We start from the raw sequence: 18,497 nt of genomic DNA, 5'->3' as shown, positions 1-18,497 counted from the left end.
GCCCTGTACCTACTGCCTCCCTGCCTGGACCCCAGGACCAGGCAGCGTCTGTGGCATTAGTTCCCGTCCATGTACCTTGTGATCTTGTGCTCTCATAATCCTTGAGGGTCTGCGATCCCCGTCATGGAGACTTGTCCAGGGAGGGTGGGTGGCAGGGCTGCTCCCCGCACCTGGGTCTTCTAACTACATCTATAGCGTCCACTCCACCAGCTTCCCAACCAGCCCTGAGTGAAGCGGAAGGAGGGCAGGAGATGAGCAACAGGAGAGAAAGGAAAACCACTGGGAACAGACTGTCAGGATACTGCCGTGGGGGCTGTGGCCTCCAATAGCCAGAGATGAGTGGCAGGACTCAGCAGGGGCATGGGCATTCATGGGGTAACGTAACAGTGCTGGGAGGCCAGAGCCTTGGCATCCATGTCCCTGAGTGTCCCCTCCTGCCAATCAGGTGCCCTGACTCTCAGGTGCTGGTGGGGAGAGAGCAGACCATCTCTGGAGGGAGAGACCCACTTGGCTTAGTGGGGAGACTAGGGCACCTGGAAAGAACAGCTTTCCCATCCCAGCTCTACTTGGCAAATCCAGCAGGGTGGGCACTGAAGGGCAGAATCCCACCCTGGAGGCTTCTGGAGAGGTCTTATACCACTAGGCAAAGCTGCAGCCGTTCCAGGTCCATAGGACGCCTTTACCTGTCTGAGGCAGGGCAGGGTTCAGTGCCAGCAGGTCCAACCCTCTCCTGGTGAAGACGTAGCCAACTGGCCATTGCTGGCACTGAACCCTCTGCTCTTGGGTGACCAGGTAATACAGTCTGGACAGTCCTCTCGGCACAACCCACTAGCGGGGCTGCCCTAGAGCTGAGCTGACAGTAGTTTAGGTCAAGTCACAAGAGGTCACAGCTCACACCAAGGCCACTAAGGGATTCACTTCTCCCATCCAAGGGCAGCAAAGGAAAATAGGCAGCTGCTCCATAAAGCAGCCTTGTCAAAAGGCCCTGAGCACAAAAGGGGGTTGTCTGGGCCCCATTCCAAGAGACCATTCCTCTTATTTAGGAGAAACTGCAGGAATTGCATGTGCTGAGAACTTACTGCTTTGCCCTTTGACCCAGGGTCATCTGATTTAGTAATTACAAGGCAGTAAGAGAAGCAAGATCGGTGTTAGCTGATGCAACCAAGGCTGAGTTTTGGCAACCCAAGGCCACACAAGGGTAGACGCACAGCCAGGGTTTGCAGCGAGGTGGGCCTGGCTTCAAAGTCCGTGGTCTTCTCCACCTGGCCTCCTGTACCCCCAGCAGTTTCCACTGGATGGCCCTGTTCTAATGACCCCACAGCCCCAGAGGGCGCTTCAACTACAACAGGGGGAAATGGGTGCGAAGTGGACTTGCAGAAGGGGAAGAGAGGTTCGACTTGGACCTCTGGAGTTTCAGGGTTCCACATGACCTTCCCGGGGAGATGCCAGTAGGAAGTTGGGGAATGCTTAGCCTCTTTCACCCCACTTGCCTCCAAACAGGCTTTGAAAGTGAAGTAGCGACTCTCCCCTTGGGAACTTTAGGGATTTCACTAAAATCCAAGTCGAAACATCCCAGGGCATCTCTTGTAGGGTTCTAAAGTAGATGTGTGGGTTTGTGTCTATACCTGGCAAGGGGTGTTTGAAAAAGGAAGATGGTACTGGAAGGCACTGAAGGGGCCATGTTGGCCAGAGCTTGCCTGTGATTGGGCCATGAGTGAGGTGAGGAAGGATGGAGGAAGCTCTCAGGCTCCCAGCCTTGATGCTGGCGTCATCTGAGTGGAAGTGATTCCTAGGGGGACTCCTGTCCACATCTCCATGGGACCCGACCTTTGATAGGAAAATGTGTCCTTCCTTTGAGTCTTCCTCAAACCAGACCCTGTGGTTGACACCTGGCTCACCTCCTGACTGAGCTGCACCCACCTGGCTGGGAACACGTAGCCCCACATCCTGCTCTCTGGATCTGGAAGAATCCTAGAGTCGGAGACTTGGACTTCAGGGCACAAGGAGAAGCAAACGGCACTGTGCCCCTGCCCCTTCACTCTTCTGGTTCTGGCACCTTCAGGAAAGACGGAACTCTCAGGGGTGTTTTTAACTGCAAGTCTTGCCTAAGGCCTAGCCTCACAGCGAACAGCAACACAGAGCCAGGCAGCTGGCCGGGGTGGGAGGATGGCCCAGTCTGCTGGGTGGCCTCCAGGCACTCAGGTGTCCCACACTTCCTAACTGGAGAGGGAAAGACCCTCCCCCTGGGCTGCCACTCAATGACTCTTCAGGGCCTTACTGAAGATGGACACAGAGTGAAACCATGGGACGCCCCCTGGTGGCTGTTCTCAGCCCTGCTCCCCGCCCAACACCAGGTGCTACCTGGAGTCAAGGGTAGGACCAGATAGTTAAAGCCCCCCACCCCCACCTTTACCCAGGTTCTAGCTTACAGGCTTGATCATCGCTGTTCTAGCCCAGTGCTGCTCCGGGGCGCTTCGTGGTGGCTGTAGGCTGTGGCTTGGTGGGGTCAAGTGTCCAAGGCCCTAGACACTGGCCCGACAATCCAGAGGCCACAGGATGGGACACGCACTGCTGCCAGCTCTGCCAGAACGGACTCAAGCCCTTGTATTTTACCTGGGGCAGCAGGTTTCCCCTGCCCTGCCCTCACCCCACACTGATTTGAGGGTGCAGACTGGGGTGTCTGCCCAGCCCAGGAGGACTATGCCAAAGGATGGCTGGGGGTGGGAACCAGTGAGTAGTTGGAGCAAAGTTCCTTCTCTCAGACAACTGCAAAATGTCCTTGAGTGGAGGGGCTGCTCCAGTGTGGAGAGGGGTGCTCCCATCCTGCCCCTCCCCCCCAGGAAATGGCCCCTTGGCTAGAAGGGAAGGAAAAGCAGGAGTTGCTGAGCCAGGGCCCCATCATGCAAAGTCACTGTGAGCAGGCCCAGCCCTGCCCCAACCTGCTCCACAACCAGCAGGACAGGCCAGCGGATGGGCAGCTGGGGTGCGGCCACAGGAGAGCACTTCCGAGGTGCTGCTGAGGAGGAAAGACCTTGCTCTGTGAGCTCCCACCCCTCCAGCCGCCTACCCCCACCCATCTGCCTCTGCCTCCTCCCAGCCAGTGAACTATCTCACACGTATTACACCCAGCCACACCCCACACTCTGCCCCAATATTCAACTTGGCCCCACAGTCACTCCATCTCTGAAGGGGTGACTCAGATCCACGATTTATTGACTCTGAGGTCTGAACCTGGCCATTCAAGGAGACACAAGGAGGGTGGGCAGGGGAGACCGGAATGGAGCATCCCATACAGACTCACCTGAGGGCAATGGAGTGTTCCCTGCCTTCACCCCCCGCAGACCGTTGGGGAGACCCAGGTTATCAGGGCCAGGGCCACCAGGAAGGAGCAATCTGTGGCACCAGGAGCTATAAAGAGGGGGGAGGAATTTCTTCCAAACTTTTAGCCTTTAAACAAAGTCCATGTGGCGGCTCTCAGGCCCAGTCCAGGTAAGGGGCCGAGTAGCACAGACCAGAGCTGGGAGGGCGCATTCAACCAGGCCTCCCTTCACCTCTAGAGGGGATTCCTAGGATGGAAGGCCACTTGGGCAAGTGGCAGAAGTCTTGGGGAGAAGGGGAATTCCCCTGAGTCCAGGTACAGGGGAGGCAGCCAGGGGCTGCCGGAGATTCCCTCGGAGGCGGCGCTGAATGCGGTCGACCAGTGGCGGTCGGAGCTCCCCAGCTCCAGCCTCGGAAGTGTCTCTGCCCCACTGTCCCCCTAGAGCCCAGGCTCCTGTTCCTCTGAAGGTCAAAGGGACAGGTGGGAAGTACAGGTGGGAAAAGTACCTTCCCAGAAGCCTGGCTTCGCTGCCACCAAGCCCTCCCTTGTCCTCCAGGAAGGCGACCCCTGGCGTCTACACTTCTGTCTGGGCTCCAGACTCAGCACCGTCCAAAATGGCCACTGAAGTTTCCTTGCCCTCAAGGAAAGCGACAATGCTCTGCCTGTGGCTCCGGAGGGCCAGCTGCAGGGGGGTGCAGCCCACCCCATCCTGGGTATCCAGCTGGGCACCAGCTCTGACCAGCACTTTGAGGATGGCCATGTTGCCCTTGAGGGCAGCCAGGTGGGCAGGCGTCCAGCCCACCTTGTTGCGGGCACGGACATCCGCATGGTGCTCCAGGAGGTGGATGACGCTCAGGAAGGCACCCCTCTGGACTGCCAGGTGGAGGGGGGTCCAGCCCGACTGCTCGGCCACATTGGGGTCTGCACCGCACCGCAGCAGTGCTGACACTACCACCTCCTCCCCGTGGCGGGCGGCCAGGTGTAGCGGGGTCCAGTCCATGCTTCCGGGGGCCCCCAGGGCTGCGTGGCTCTCCGCCAGCAGGTGGATGACCTCCAGGTGGCCCTTGTAAACCGCGAGGTGCAGGGGCGTCCAGCCCTGCTGGGTGGGCAGCTCCAGGCCGGCGCCGTGCCTAAGCAGCATCTTGCAGATGAGGAACTTGCCCCTGGCGGCGGCGGTGTGCAGGGGGCTGTAGCCGCTCTGGTCGAGGGCGTTGGGCGCCGCCCCGCTCTTGAGCAGGTGCTGAATGGCTCTTACTTTCCCCCGCTCCACCGCCAGGTGCAGAGGGGTCCTCAGGTTCCGCTGCTGAGCATCCAACTCCGCCCCCTGGCTCGTCAGCAGCTTGACCAGGCTGACGTGGCCAAAGTAGGCGGCCACGTGGAGGGGGGTTTTGCCCTCCGCCTCCTGCAGGTTGGGGTCAGCCTGCCGAGAGACCAGAAGCCTTGCCACATTCTCGAAGTTGTTCTGTGCGGCCAGGTGGAGGGGGGTCCAGCCCTCATGCTCCTGGGCATCTACGTGGGCCCCGTGGTCCAGGAGCAGGCGGGCCGTCCGGTCATCCCCGTTCTGGGCGGCAAAGTGCAGCGGGGCCCAGCCGTCCTCATCCGCCAGGTTGGGGTCAGCCCCGTGCTCCAGGAGCAGGGCGCAGAGGTCGGGCTGCTGGTCCTGGGCCGCGATGAGTAGAGGCGTGTAGCCACAGGCCGTTTGGCAGTCCACGTCCACCTCGTGGGCCAGCAGCAGCCTCACCTGCTCCACGCTGCCCTGTGCCACCAGGAAGTGCAGGGGCAAGACCTTGTTCTCGTAGAGGCACAGCTCCTCCTCGCTTGGCACCGGGCTCGCGGTGTCGGACAGCTGCAGGAGCCGCTTCCAGCATTCTCCCGAGTCTGCTGGGAGGAAGAAGGGGTTGGGAAGAGACCTCTGACTTGGCCAGCAGTGCCCTGACCATCTCTCTGCCTCCTGAACTTGTCATGCAGAAACTTCCTGCCACCTAGATCTCCTCGCAGCCTGAGTCCCAGGGGACTGGCTGGCACGCCTTCCCGAGAGGACAGGGAAGATCCTGGCTCTACTCCTTAGCCTAGGGTGACCTCAGCCAATTCACTGCCCCTGAGCCTCTGTAGAGGGCAAAGCTCTCAGAGCAGTGCCTGGCACCCAGGAAGTAAATGCAAGTTGACAGAGAACTGGTGGTGGAGCTGTGATCAGAACAAGCGCCCACTGCCCTTGCTCTACCCAGTGTGGTAATAGAATTAGAAGCTCCAAAGATTAAATATATTAATCACCACTCAGGTCCCCCTGCAGAGATTCTGATTTAATTAGTCTGGGGTGTGGTTCAGGCCTGGGTATTTTTTCATACCTTCCTCAAGTAATCCCAACCTACAGCTGGGCTGAAAGCCCAGCTCCCTTCCCACCAGGCAGGGCGGGGTCCCACCTGGCTAGAGCACAGACTTGAAAGAAAAGCAGAGTCAGGACGTCCGGGAGTAGAGGCAGGAAGGACACCCACTCCTCATGTGACAGGCCTAGGGAGGCAAGTGGGCCTGGGGCCAGGGTCAGGGAGGACAGGTGGCAGGAAAGGGGGTGGTGTGCATTTGCTGCAAGCTCTCTGGTTCCAGCTGTGCTCTCTGGACTCACCACTGTCTGTTAGCTCCTGGCTGACTTCTTCGTTGACCTGGGGTGAGAGGACCAGAAGACACAGGGGTGGGAGAGTCAGCTGGGTAGTGGGGATCTGTGCCATCCTCCACTCCCTCCCTCTCTCGAGTGCCCCTTTAACCTCCCAGACTCACATTCTGGCCTAGGAGACACCCCGCCCCACCATGGCATTCCTGCCACCAGCGATGTCAAGGGGAAAACCCTGGCTCAGGTCTTGACCTCCCCTTGGGCTGTGTGGCCCTGTGGATTCTTCTGGGAGCCCACCCTAGCCCAAACTGCTTCCTACATGAGGGGATGGACAGGATGGCAGAGTCGGGCTGGGGGGAGTGATGACGCTGAAGCCCACAGCCAGGTCTGCTCTGTAGGGCAGGGCCCACCCGTGTGAGAGATGATCCTACTCGAAGACGTGGGGCCACAGCCACTCCCAGCCCTTAGAGTAACTGTGCCAGAGGCAAAGCAGCCCCCCAGGAGGGCTGCCTGGCTTGGGGAGCATTGTGGGCTGGCTCTCAATCCCCATTTGCCCTCTCCGGGGGACACGTGCAGGGCCCCCCAGTGCAGCATCCTCAGTGCCTCCCCAAGGTCATGTCGAGCCCTGCACTCACCTCCCGGGGTTGGTGCAGAGACGGCTTGCAGGACACCTTCCTGGCCAGCGCCTCGCTTTCGGGGTCTGCCACAGGACTCTGCAGCAGGGACAGCAGCATGTCCGTCTCCACGGTGATATCTGCTCCATGAGGGAGAGGAAACTGCGGCAGGCCGGCAGCAGTTCCCCGAGTTACCCACCCTAAAACTTCCTGTGTGCCCGCCTGTGCTGACAGATGCCTGTTGCTGCACACCAAGACTTGGGGCCCATCGTATTTGGCCGGGAAGCCTGTCCCAGCCTTGGCGCAGGGGCCACACGCAGCATGTCACTGTTGCTGCGAGGGTCGGTCCTTTCCATACAGGCGGCGGCAGGCCTGGGTCATCCGCACCATCTCACACGTGTTTTCATGGTCCCTAAAGGGCTGTCTGACCTCCAGTTCCAAGTGAGCCGGCGCTGTCCAGGCTCGTGACAATGTGAGTGAGGACGTCGGAGGTGTCCTGAGAGGACCTGGTGAGCCACAGCAGCCAGGGGCCCCCTCCTGCGAGTGACACAGGCGACCAGCCGGCTTTCCTTAGCCGCCCTGCTGCCAGGGCCTTCCTCCCAGTGCCGTGACGCAGATCCTGCCCCAGCCCCACGCATGGCAGGTCTCTGTGCAGAGTCCTCGGGAGTGGCCTGGCCAAAATCATCTCCTCTCTGCACCCTAGTGCTGCCCAACTTCCCAATCTCCCAGCAGTTCAGGTCGCATGAGAACCTGAAAAGCATGGTCTCTTCTTGGGGTCCTGATCCCAGCAGCGCCTCATCAGATCCACCATCTGCTGGGTCTCGTCGGGCCACTCACTGGACACAGACTGCAGAGGGGGGCGTACGCCTGAGGCCACGCGGATAATGATGGTCATCATGCTGACACCTGCGAGAGGAGGCCCAGCCATGTTGGCGCTGGGAGGGGGGCTCTGAGGATCCCCAGAGGGTGGTGGACACTGCCGGGCCCAACAGATCAGAGTGAGCAAATGGCTAGACTGCAGGCCAGCCTGAGGCGCTGATTTGAGCAGCGGAGTCTCCGGTCCAGCTCAGCTGCCTCCCAGGCCAAGACCCGACATGGCCCCACACTGCAGGTCTGTGATGCACAAAGGCAGCCTAGCCATGGCTCTGCCCTTCAACTTGGTGGGGGCATCTGGGTTTCCTGAGTCTATTTACATCTAGATAGGACCTGGCATCTGGGGGGGGGGGGAGAGGAAGGGGCAGTAAAGAGCACTTTAGCAGCAAAGGAGCCAGAAAAGAGGCCCAGTTTGGCTTTGCCCTTCCCTCCTATTATGTGGGTGCTAAAAAGTGGGGGAAAGGCAGGAGAGGAAAGGATGGGAACCCCTGAAGAGAAGATGGCTCCCCAACAAACCTGCCACTTACTCTGACCCCAGGAACATTCAGCCCCCCACCACAGCCCCTTCCAGGTCCCCATCTGAGGATGCCACTGCTGCCTGCTACCTGAATATGGTTTCTTCTGAGTCAGCAGCTCCCAGATGACAATCCCGAAGCTGCAGACAGGGGAGAGTACTCACAGTGACTTTCTTCAACAGTCACCCCAGCAAGGGGGCTCTACAATTCCAAGCAAAACCCTCTCCCAAGCCCTCCCCACTGTCAGGGAGGTACCAGACCTCATCTCCTTCCTGCTTTGCCTGGGCCGGTGGTGACAGTAAGCTGCCTCGTGGGTGTGTGGCCTGGAGTCCAGCTTCTCTCACCTGTACACATCGTATTTGGGCCCGGGGGCCTTGTTGCTCTCCAGGAACATCTCAGGGGGGATGTAGCTGAGGGTGCCCCGCAGAGCGGACCTCTCGATATACTGCCTCCGGGTAGACTGTTCCATCCACTTGGACAGACCAAAGTCAGAAATCTGAGAGGAGGGAGAGGGTAACCATCAAGTTCTGTCCCCAGACAGCTGCCTTGGTGGCACACCTGTCTTGGCTCTTCCAGTGCGGTGTGGCAGAGGAGAGCTCCCAGCTCCAGCATGCACTGCTGGGACATCCTGGATAAGTTACTTATCCTCGCAGAGCCTCTATGTCCTCATCTATACAATGGAAATAATGAGCACTTGCCTCATAGTGCTATTATGGGGGTACAGTGCTATTATGCATTAAATGGGGGTAACATGCAAAAAAGCACAGGGAACAGCACCCGACACCTGGTAGCCACAGGTGCAGCCATCAGCTGGAGAGACCATGGGTAGAGCTGCTGTCTCCTGAGCTTCTGTTGATTCCACCTCCGTGGGCCTCCAGGAATGGAACCATGTTTACTGCTCTCCCTGTTTCCACCCATCGATTCATTCACACACCAACCACCTATTTACTAAGCGCTAAGGCCAGGTACTGAGGTTCAGGCACCAGATCAGCAAGATGAGACTTCTCTCCCAATTACCTTTATAAGCACTTATTCAAGTGGGGGATAGTCATTAATGAAATCATTTCACAAGTGACTAAGGGTTAACAATATCAAGAGACAGAGGTACCATGAGGGTATCTAACATAGCCTTATTGGAATGGATCAAGGAAGACCTGTGGTGCTCTGGTCAGGGCTTGAAGAGGACCAGGCCTTTGCTAGAGAAAGAGGAGCGTGGGGAACACTGTTTCTGGGAACACACTGTGCAAGGGTCCTGTGGCATAGTTTAGGAACTGAAACAAGTGACAGTCACGACCCTTCTTGGAGATTACCTCATTTACACACGTCTGCCCACAGCAAAGAATGGGAGGGATGGGGCTTACGCTGCCAACGGAAGCTGATACCCAGCTTCATGGACTCGCTGCTCTGTTTTAGGTATGGTCCCTGCCTGTAGTAGGTGTCCATAAAGGGAGCTGGTTAACTCTTGCTAGGCCAGTCAGGCAGGCAGATATCCACCTCACCTGGAAGGAAAGAGAGCACGGGGTGACCAGGGCCCTTACCTTGATGTGCATATTGCTGTCCAGGAGAATGTTGCCGGGCTTGAGGTCCAGGTGGAGCAGAGGTGGCTTAATGCTGTGGAGGAAGTTCATGGCCAAACTGGTCTCATGGATGATGCGGAACTTGAGCTGCCAGCAGAGGCTATGGGTAGGCAGCATCTTCTCCAGGGAGCCATTGGCCATGAACTCCATCACAATGCCCAAGGGCTGCTTGCATACCCCATAGATGGACACGATGTGCTGAAACTTGACCTTCTCCATTTTGGCTGCTTCTTCAATGAGGCAATTCACATCGGAGCTAAGCAAAGGGAGGGGACCTATTAAGAACTAGCACAGCTGGAAGCACACACAAACAAGACTTGGTGCTAGGTGGGTGGGGGTCGGGAGTGGGGTGCCCAGGGAGGCCTCATGAAGAAGGGAAGACTTGAAAGGATGCCCAGATTAGGGTCCAGATGGCCAGCAGCCACAGACAAGTCTTGAGATTAGAAACAAATCCATTCTACAGAGGTGGTGACAGAAAGCCGGTCACGTGACTTTACCGCCCCCAGTAAATCGCAAAACCCTCTGGGACAAATATTATGCCTTATGCTAGCACCACTGACTGCTGTTTGGATCATGAAAGTAATACAGGTATCTTACAGGGGATGCAGAGAATTATAAAGAAGAAAATCAATCATTAGTAATCCAACCTTTCAGAGTTGGCCTCTGTTAATATTTTAGTATCGTTTTTTATGGTATGTTTTCAAGGTGTTGTTCTTTCCTTCCCTTCCTGCTTCCCTTCCTCTCTTTCTATCCCACAGTGAGGAAATGCAGCACGAGCACTTCCCCACACTTACTCTGCAACAGCTGCATGGTATTCCATTTTATGGATGAAATGTAATTATTCCTCTTTGCACTCCCCGCAGCATGCTGCCATGCGCAACACAGCCCATCTTTGTTGAATTGAACAGGAGACACCAGGGAACGCCTCACAAAGCAAGCATTTCCACCCCCTTGCACTGTTCACTGCATGTGTCCACAGAAGAGTAAATATGCAAAACTGGTATAGATTGTGTGGGGACTGCTAGGAGGACATTTTTAAAAGTGCGGTATTTGCAAAGCTGTGTTTGCAGCAGGAGGGTGCAGCACATGTGCTCGCGGGGCCTCCCCAGGACATCAGCAGACTGCCTGCCTCCCTCGCATCAAGGATTCTCCACTTCTCGCCTTGACTTCTCCAGTCTCCCCGCCCCTCTGCACGTCTTTTTGAATTCATAGGTGCGGAGAAGAGAACTGTCAGGAAGTGGAAGCTGGGGGTGTATTGACCAGTTTCATCAAATCACAGTTTTACCACTTATTCTTCTTTGCATAACTTTGAGTAAATTCTCTGGGCCTCAGTTTTCTAACCGCAAAGCGGGAACAAGTGTACTTGCACAGTGCCCGCTGTCTCTCCCCTTTCCTCACCTCCCGCCATCCCCTTCTACCCGGTTTCTGATCTCAATACTTGGTGGGACACCTACTGCTAAGGTCTCTAATGACCCCCATGCTGCTACAGCCTACAAGCAATTTTCAGTTCTGGCTTTGTGATTCAAATCCCTCATTCCTTTTGTCCCAAAACATCCCCTTACATCAGCTGTGTCATAATGTTCTCCTCATTTCTCCGTCTTTCCGGGCAGTTCCCGTCTGCTTCCTTTATAGATTCCTAGTCTGCCGCCTGATCACTAATCCTGGTCCCATGCCCGCTTTCCTCCAGTTCAGTGCCTACAGCGTGACTCCTAAAGGCTCCCTGGCGCCAGCACTTCCGCCCTTAGCCATCCTCGTCTCAGGGAACGGGGCCTCCCACCTTCTAGTCCTCAAATATATTGACACCAGACTTCACTCTTCTCTTCCTCTCCCACACCAGGTCCTTGGCACCTCCTGTCAGCTCTACCTTCAAAATGCAGTAAGAAACCAAGCGTTCTCACCGTCTCCACTCACTAGTGGCTTGGCCCGGGCCTCCTAACTTGCCTCTGTGCTGCTTCTCCTTTCCACCCTCTATTCTCTACCGAAAACTCAGGGCTACTCAAAAAATATCAGGGAGCATATCACTGCTTAGTCTTTGCTGACTCTCGGTCATAGTTCAAGACAACATTCCTAGAATGGCCTTCGGAGTCCTAGATGCGTTGCCTGTGAGAACAACTTCTGGACTTGTCTAACTGTCACTCCCTTCCCTCATTCAGCTCCAGCCTCTTGCTGTTCCTCCATCAAGTCAAGAATGTTCCACCTCAGGACCTCTGCACCTGCTGCCTTCTCCACTTAGAAACACTCCTCCTTAAGAGAGCCATGTGGCTTGCTCCTTCTTGGCTTCAAATCCCGACTCAAATGGCACTTCATTAGTAAGGCTTTTAGGTCTCTATAAAATAGAAACCCTACCACAACTCTGGCAATCCTCGCCCTATCACACAGATGATTCACAGATTCATATTCTGAGATGAAACATTTTCCTGGAAGATCATATCACTCATCTCTTCTTTTAAGGAAAAAAAAGGTCAGGTCATTGTAAACCCTATAGATAAAAATATGGATATATATGTAAATGTATTGTCTGTCTTCCTCCATTAGATTCTAAATTCCACGAGGGCAGGGCCTTTCTTTTGTTCACTTAGTGCTTAGAGTGACTGAATGTCATCTGTGTCAATTACCTTCAATTACCGCTTAGGACAAAAACTCACAAGTTTAAACTTTGTTAGCTCACATCTTCATTCTGAGATCTACTTGATAGTTCTTCATGGCTATTTAAAGTCACCTTAAAATATGTACAAACTGAACTCATGATTGTACTCTCCAAACCTGGGTCTCTTTTCAAAATGTGCCATTTATTAATTTGCAACATCATCACTCAACAAATATTTATTAAACAACCACTATGTGCCAGGCACTGGGGATAGAGCAGTGAGCAAAAGAGATTTCACTCACATGGATTATACAGTCTAATGGATCCTCTGTTCCTTTGGGCAAGTCAGACATCAAATTAACCTTGACATTCCTCTTCCTCACTGTGTCTTCCACAGCCAATTTACCCCCTAATTACTGCCTCATCTATCCCTTTCCCTCTGTTACCAACACACCATTTTAGGCTCTGATCATCTGATTTGGATGATGACAAGTTTCCTAACTGGGCCGGTAGCTACTCTTTCCTTCCAATCCATCTTCCAACTACAAATCTGATGAATTCCTGTCACTACTACCCAAGCCTGGCTGCAAACCCTTTCATGGTTTTCCACGGCTTCTTCACTCCCTCAATAGCCCTTTCCCCAACCCTTTACTTACTATGCCCCTCCTACCACAGGACCTTTGCACATTCTGTTGTCTCTTCCTGGAAAACTCTCCTTTTTACTTCAGTGCATACTTATCCTTCACATTTCAGGTCAAGGTAACTTCCTCAAGGAAGCCTTTTCTGGTCTTGGTTAAATTCTCTATTGACAAGCTCTTACAGAACCATAAATCTTTCCTTTCCTGCACCTGTCACAGTAACACTTTTACATTTAAATGTAGGCTTATCTTATGACTGTCTGTGTCTCTCCAGGCTGTGAGTCCAGGAGAACACCCTCCACTGCACTCGTCACTATCTCTCAGGCTCTGACATGGTGCCTGGCACATACAGAAGGGGCGATAAACATTTGTGAAGCGGATGAATAAATGAGATGGAAGGAGGATCTAGTCAAGTGATGCATGCAAAGCTCCTATTCTAGAACTCCACACATAGTAGGCATTCATTACCATTAAATCCCTTTGCCCTTCCCACCCAGGGAGTTCCCAGAACTTGGGGAAGGAAAGTGACGGGAGTTATTGTTAACTAACAGTGTCGTCTTGGCCATGCCATCTGTTTCCTTTTACTCTTCAAAGATGGAAAATAATTTGGGCAATTCTGAGAATAGTCTGACTCTACTCTAAAGCCAACAGGCAGAAGTTGGAGGAGGAAGGTGGGTGAGTCAGGGCTGTCCCACCTCGTCCCTTTTCATGAAATGAACTGGGTGGGGGATGTGGAAATTAAAGAACTGGCTTGACTTGTGGGACTTGTAGCTGGGTCTTGGGGGACTTGCATGCTGACCACAGAGAACAGGACAAACAGCATCCAAACAAGAGGCCAACAGGAGATGTGCCTCTACAAGTCCTTGCCCCAGGAGCCTTGGAAGGAGGATACGGTTTTGTGAGCAGACTTCACATTCCAAGTGTCTCTTTCAGGGATGCCAGGGGGGCAAGTGCATGGCCAGTACAAGCAAGTCAGGTGGGATGAGCCCAGAGCGCATCGCAGTAGGAAGCAGAGAGGAATGCCAATGGGGGAAGGAGGAAGAATAAAAAGGAGGCATGTTAAGGGTGGCACAGTGGCTACGAAGAGAGTTGGGGATGACCCAGAGACCAAAACAAGGCTAGAGATTGCAGTGTTTCAGGCTGGGCCTTCCTGTGGGAGCTGTGTGACAGCTGGATTGGCTCTCGGGCTGAGAGGCTGGGCAGCCTCTGTGCCCCGCACCTATACTGGGCCAGGGGCCAGCTGGCCATGGCAGGGGAGGATGAGGCACCTCACAGGTCACTGGGCATCTCTAAGCCATGTGCTACAGCCCCTCAGGAAGCAGGGATTTGGGGATGGCTGGGAGGGTGGGAGAGAGCCCTCAAGAGCAGTCATCCTAAGCCTGACACACAGAAACAAGAAGGTGGGACCAGTCTGGGAGGTCAGATGAACAAAGCTGGCTTTGGAAAGTAATTTCTGCCCTCCTGACCTCCACAGATTCCACAAACGGGCCTGATGTGCCAATTGCATTTCAGCTAAGGGCACAAACAGGCGCTCAGGTCATGGAAACAAACTCAGGAAACAAACCTCTGCCTCCACCTAGCCTCCCCTCCCTCGGGAGTCCCTAGGTCTCAGTTTCTCCTCTGACAGGAGAGGGGCAGGGCTTCAGGTACCTGGTAGAGTCAGGAAGGAGGCAGGGGGAGCATTTGATGGCATAATCAGTCCTCCAGCGCTTGTGCCGCGCCTGGAACACCTGGCCAAAGCCACCACTGGCCACGCGGCGCCAATCACCCTCGAAGTCATCGCGGGTGAAGACTGTAAGGCTGCCCAGCCTCTGCTCCACGCCCGTGGCCACGGCCATGAGGTCGGTGCAGTCCCGGATCCGCCAGCCCCAAGCACTCTGAGCAGGCTGCACCCAGGAGGCTGGCAGCCAACCCGCCCCTTCCTGCTCTCAGTCCCAGGAGGGTGGGGATGGGGAGGAAGCATCCTGTCCTCCCTCCTCCTGTGAGGAGGAGCTGATCCTGCCCTAAGAGGCAGAGGTGGGGAAAACCCAACCTGAGCTCCCAGGTCCCATGCAGCAGTGAGGACCTGACCTGGGGAGAGGACATGTTCCTTCTGGTGCACCCTGCAGGACACCACATGCACAGCATGCAACCTCTGCAGTCCCACCCTGGGCTCCCCCAGCTCTCATGCCAGAACCTAGGCAGGTGCTGGGAGAGAAAGGTATACAGAAGTTAGAAGCAGGAGTCTGATCAGTCTCGTTCAGACCCAGCTCCCAGTGCAAGTTGATTTCTTTACTCACACAACTCATATGTACCAGGGATGATGAAAGGTCAGTGACTGTACCAGGGCGTCTCAGGTTGAATGTGGGGCCTGGAACCCACCACCCCCACAGCAAGAATGGAGTTGAACACCTTGAGGTACAATTTTCTGATCTAGATCTACTGGCCTGGTTGGCTTAAAGCTTCCTTTGTTGTTGCTGGGTTTGTCAGCTGGTTCTTGGGGCCTTGGTAAAGTCAAGTCCCCAGGAGGAATCAGCAGGAACAGGGGGTGAGAGGCTGGACACTTGCCTGCAGGTAGTTCCACTTCTTGCAGCTGCTCTCTGTCCCAACCTCAGCGGGACTGGCACCTGGTTTGGAGTTGACCATGGGGGAGGTAGACTCTTTGGCCCAGTTCCTGGGAGTGGTTTTTTTGCTGGGTACCAGAGACAAGATTTCAGGGAACAGCTGAGCATGCCTAGGGCCCTACCTGCTGAGGAGGGGTGGCCTGGGACAGGGTAATGGGGATCAGTGGGACAGTGCAGAGCAGCATCATTGGTACAGTCAAGAAATATGGCCTGAGGGCTCTTTGCAGAGACTGAGCCAGCAGAGGAGATAATGTACCTGGCAAAGGCAAACATGATGCTGGACAGAGAGAAGCAGTTAGTCACTGACAGAGGCAGGGGTGTGCCCCAGAAGAGCAAGGGGAGCGATCAGAATAACACCCCTTCCTCTCTGAACTTCCTGCTTCCTTCCTCTTTCCTGGCATCCCGTGTATGGTCCCTTTTCTCATGTCTGAGGATGCAAGGCAGGAGGAAGGAAAGCCTCCTAGTGTTCAGCATAGGGGTGCTCTGGGTACTTCACACTGGGACTTGTCCCATCACCTCAGAGATGCAGGGACATTGTAAGCGCTTGATCAGCTGGGTCCCCCGGGGCATTCCAGGGCAGGTGCTGGGGAGGAGCTGTCACAAGGCAGGTTGCTGCTCACTTGCAGTCAGGCAGGTGGGCTGAAGTCTTCAGGCACCCCCTCAGTGGCCATCCTCAAGAGGCCACTGACCAGAGGAGGAAATGCCTGGCCTTTGAACTAAACCTGTAGAGCCCAGCACCCAAGCTCCTAGCAGACTCCCAGGGAACAGCGTGGGCACCAGACCTGAGCAGATGTCAGGGGAAACTAGGAAACTTATTCTTTCCATAACAATTGACATGCAGTCCCAGGATGAATCGTGGCAAACATGGCTGAACTGCTGAGAGTTGTCAAAGGAAGCAATGACAGCCACCATTAATGCAGCACTGACTTTCAGAATCTGTAGCTACTTTACCTACTGTACTTACTTTGCAGACATAATCTTGCTTAGATCCAAGACAATGGTGAGGTCAGCACTTCTCTCTTTGCAGATGAGGGAACTGGGCAGGAAGACAAAAAGTAGCAAAGACTAGTAAGTGCTAGTTAAGAGTCACACCTAGGTCTCTGGTTCCTGTAGAGAAGGACTGGACACAGGAGAAGAAAGGGGTAGTCTTTTAGGAATTTGGGTGTGGTCATTGGAATAGAGTCATGTTTCCTGGAAGAAACTGGGCTGATGGCACCTTCATCTGGAGCAGGAGACGTATCCCAAGAACTCAGTGGAAAGGTAAACAGCCCTCTGGTTTTGTGAAAAGTTCATTCAAGCCCAGATCGCAAACCATCAACATGATCTGCCTAGGCTGCTGCAGGAAATACCAGGCTTGAGTGGCCTAAACCATTGAGAAGGGGAACAAGAAACCAGAAGCTGCCACTGGCCAGGTGCAGAGACCACGGCAGGAATGCTGAGGCACCCTCCCTGTGGGAGGGAACACCCAGGGAGCAAGGCAGGCTGCCAGGGTCTCAAATAAAACTCCTTTGTGAGTTTCTCTACAGAGGTGGAGGGAGAAGGACATGTAGCACTCAGGATGTGTTACTGTTGACCTACCTGTTGCAATAGCCAAGCTGTAGTTTCAAGCACCCACGAGGCTTCTGGAAGAATCTGGCAAAAGAGATTTATGCAAATAATTACAGTGGCTGCAGTCATTTGATAGAGTTCCTACTGCTCCTTCTTTCGCTAAAATAAGCCAGGACAAAAATAGTAGCCGTTGGGTAAGCTGTGGGAGAAGTTACAAAGCGAAGGGACCTTCCTGAGTGCCTCACAGAGGTAAAGGGCTTTTCTATCTGTCATTGTAAGTGGGGAATCTGGGCAAAAGCAAGGTCAGCAACACAGGAGCTATTGATTTCTTCCCAATGGCCTGACTGCAGAAGTCCTAGCCCTACTTGGCTGGGAAGTTTACAGCCAGGGAGTAGAAAGTAGAGAGCTGGAAAGGAAGAGTCTACCTTCAGTGCACGCTCCTACCAGGAATGGGAATGGACAGGAATGAATGGGACCAATTATGAATGCATAGGAATGGGTAGGAATGAATGAGGTATAGTTTGTTCACAACCCAAACTCACCAGAAGGGTTAAGAAATGTGTTCTAGCCATAGGAATTCTGCCCCAAATTGCTCTGACCCTATCCTATTGACTCCTCTAATAATTTGTTTTGGTAGATTGGGGAAGGAAATTTTCTGGACTTGGAATTATCAAATGATTTTGTGTGCGACTGTTTTGGGGGAGCCTACAAATTTTCAGTTGCCACCCTCAGACTAGTGAGCAGTTCTGTAATACTCTGGAAGATGCTGAAATTCAATGTGAGTCTTTCCTCAAACCAGAATGACAAGCTTTTTGCATACAGGGAAGTTCCCCAATCTGTATCCATTCTCCACCCTGCAAACATGTCACAGGAGGACCTGGACAAGTCCTGGCAGCTTGCAACCTCTGGTCGCCAGTGCACTGAGGCGAGGGCAAGGCTGGTGAAGATGAAGGAATGTGAGCAGGAAAATGGGAAGGGAACACCTGCCCAAGGATCAAAGCTCTTCCAGAGAGAAAGGGAATGAACGAGGCAGCAGGAGCAGGGATTAAATGCAAGAGCATGCAAATCAGTTAAATCTGCATTCAAACTTTAGCTTTTTCCCTCCATTTAGCAGCTCCTGGGCCTTGGCCACATTACGAAATCTCTCTGGATTTCTCTATCTGTTAATGGGATGATAATATAGTTCCCATTTTTAAAGAGCATGAAGAAATCCCAAGGAGGGAGAGAAAAGGGCACTGGGTTAGAATAACTGATGCAGAAGATGATGGGAGGAAGCTAACTAGCTTCCTCTCGGGCTCAACAATCTCCCAGGTGATTTGACCAGATAAACTGGTCTCGAGTGATATAACTATATAGAATTATATCCAATTAGCCAAATTCAAAATAGTCATACAGAGAAAGCCTGAAAAAAAAATCAACTTGCCATTCTTGGAATCATTTCAGGGGCTCTATCTGCTCAGCACACCCCTTTGTGGGAGTGTGTTCCAGCTGTTGAGATGAGCTGCAGACTCATGTGGGTGGGTGGGCTCAAAAAAGCTCGGGAAGGGGGCCCGGCATAGCTCTGCTGGTTTGTTTCTACCTGGGCACATGGATGGCTCCTGAGTACTTCAGAAACCTT

General features: G+C 54.1%; 1 protein-coding gene across 1 annotated transcript in view; it reads right to left on the bottom strand.

Moving 5' to 3' along the window:
• The window catches only part of ANKK1 (ankyrin repeat and kinase domain containing 1), a 33,659-nt gene that overhangs the window by 12,132 nt on the left and 3,030 nt on the right, over positions 1-18,497 (bottom strand). The window contains exons 4-15 of the mRNA XM_054693106.1: positions 16,910-16,963; positions 16,296-16,367; positions 9,465-9,759; positions 8,271-8,422; positions 8,017-8,066; positions 7,289-7,444; positions 6,560-6,678; positions 5,940-5,976; positions 3,302-5,200; positions 2,430-3,016; positions 1,921-2,056; positions 76-224 (exon numbers count right to left, since the gene is read on the bottom strand). Of these exons, the coding sequence (XP_054549081.1) occupies positions 3,894-5,200; positions 5,940-5,976; positions 6,560-6,678; positions 7,289-7,444; positions 8,017-8,066; positions 8,271-8,422; positions 9,465-9,759; positions 16,296-16,306 (2,127 nt within the window). The 5' untranslated portion in view covers positions 16,307-16,367; positions 16,910-16,963 and the 3' untranslated portion in view covers positions 76-224; positions 1,921-2,056; positions 2,430-3,016; positions 3,302-3,893. The remainder of the gene's footprint in view (positions 1-75; positions 225-1,920; positions 2,057-2,429; positions 3,017-3,301; positions 5,201-5,939; positions 5,977-6,559; positions 6,679-7,288; positions 7,445-8,016; positions 8,067-8,270; positions 8,423-9,464; positions 9,760-16,295; positions 16,368-16,909; positions 16,964-18,497) is intronic.

This window comes from Talpa occidentalis, unplaced genomic scaffold (genome assembly GCF_014898055.3).
Source record: "Talpa occidentalis isolate TD23 unplaced genomic scaffold, MPIMG_talOcc4v2.1 talOcc4.12, whole genome shotgun sequence".
In the NCBI taxonomy this organism is placed as follows: Eukaryota; Metazoa; Chordata; class Mammalia; order Eulipotyphla; family Talpidae; genus Talpa; species Talpa occidentalis.
Note: the sequence above shows the minus strand (reverse complement) of the source record. Positions and strands in the feature narration are given on the sequence as shown.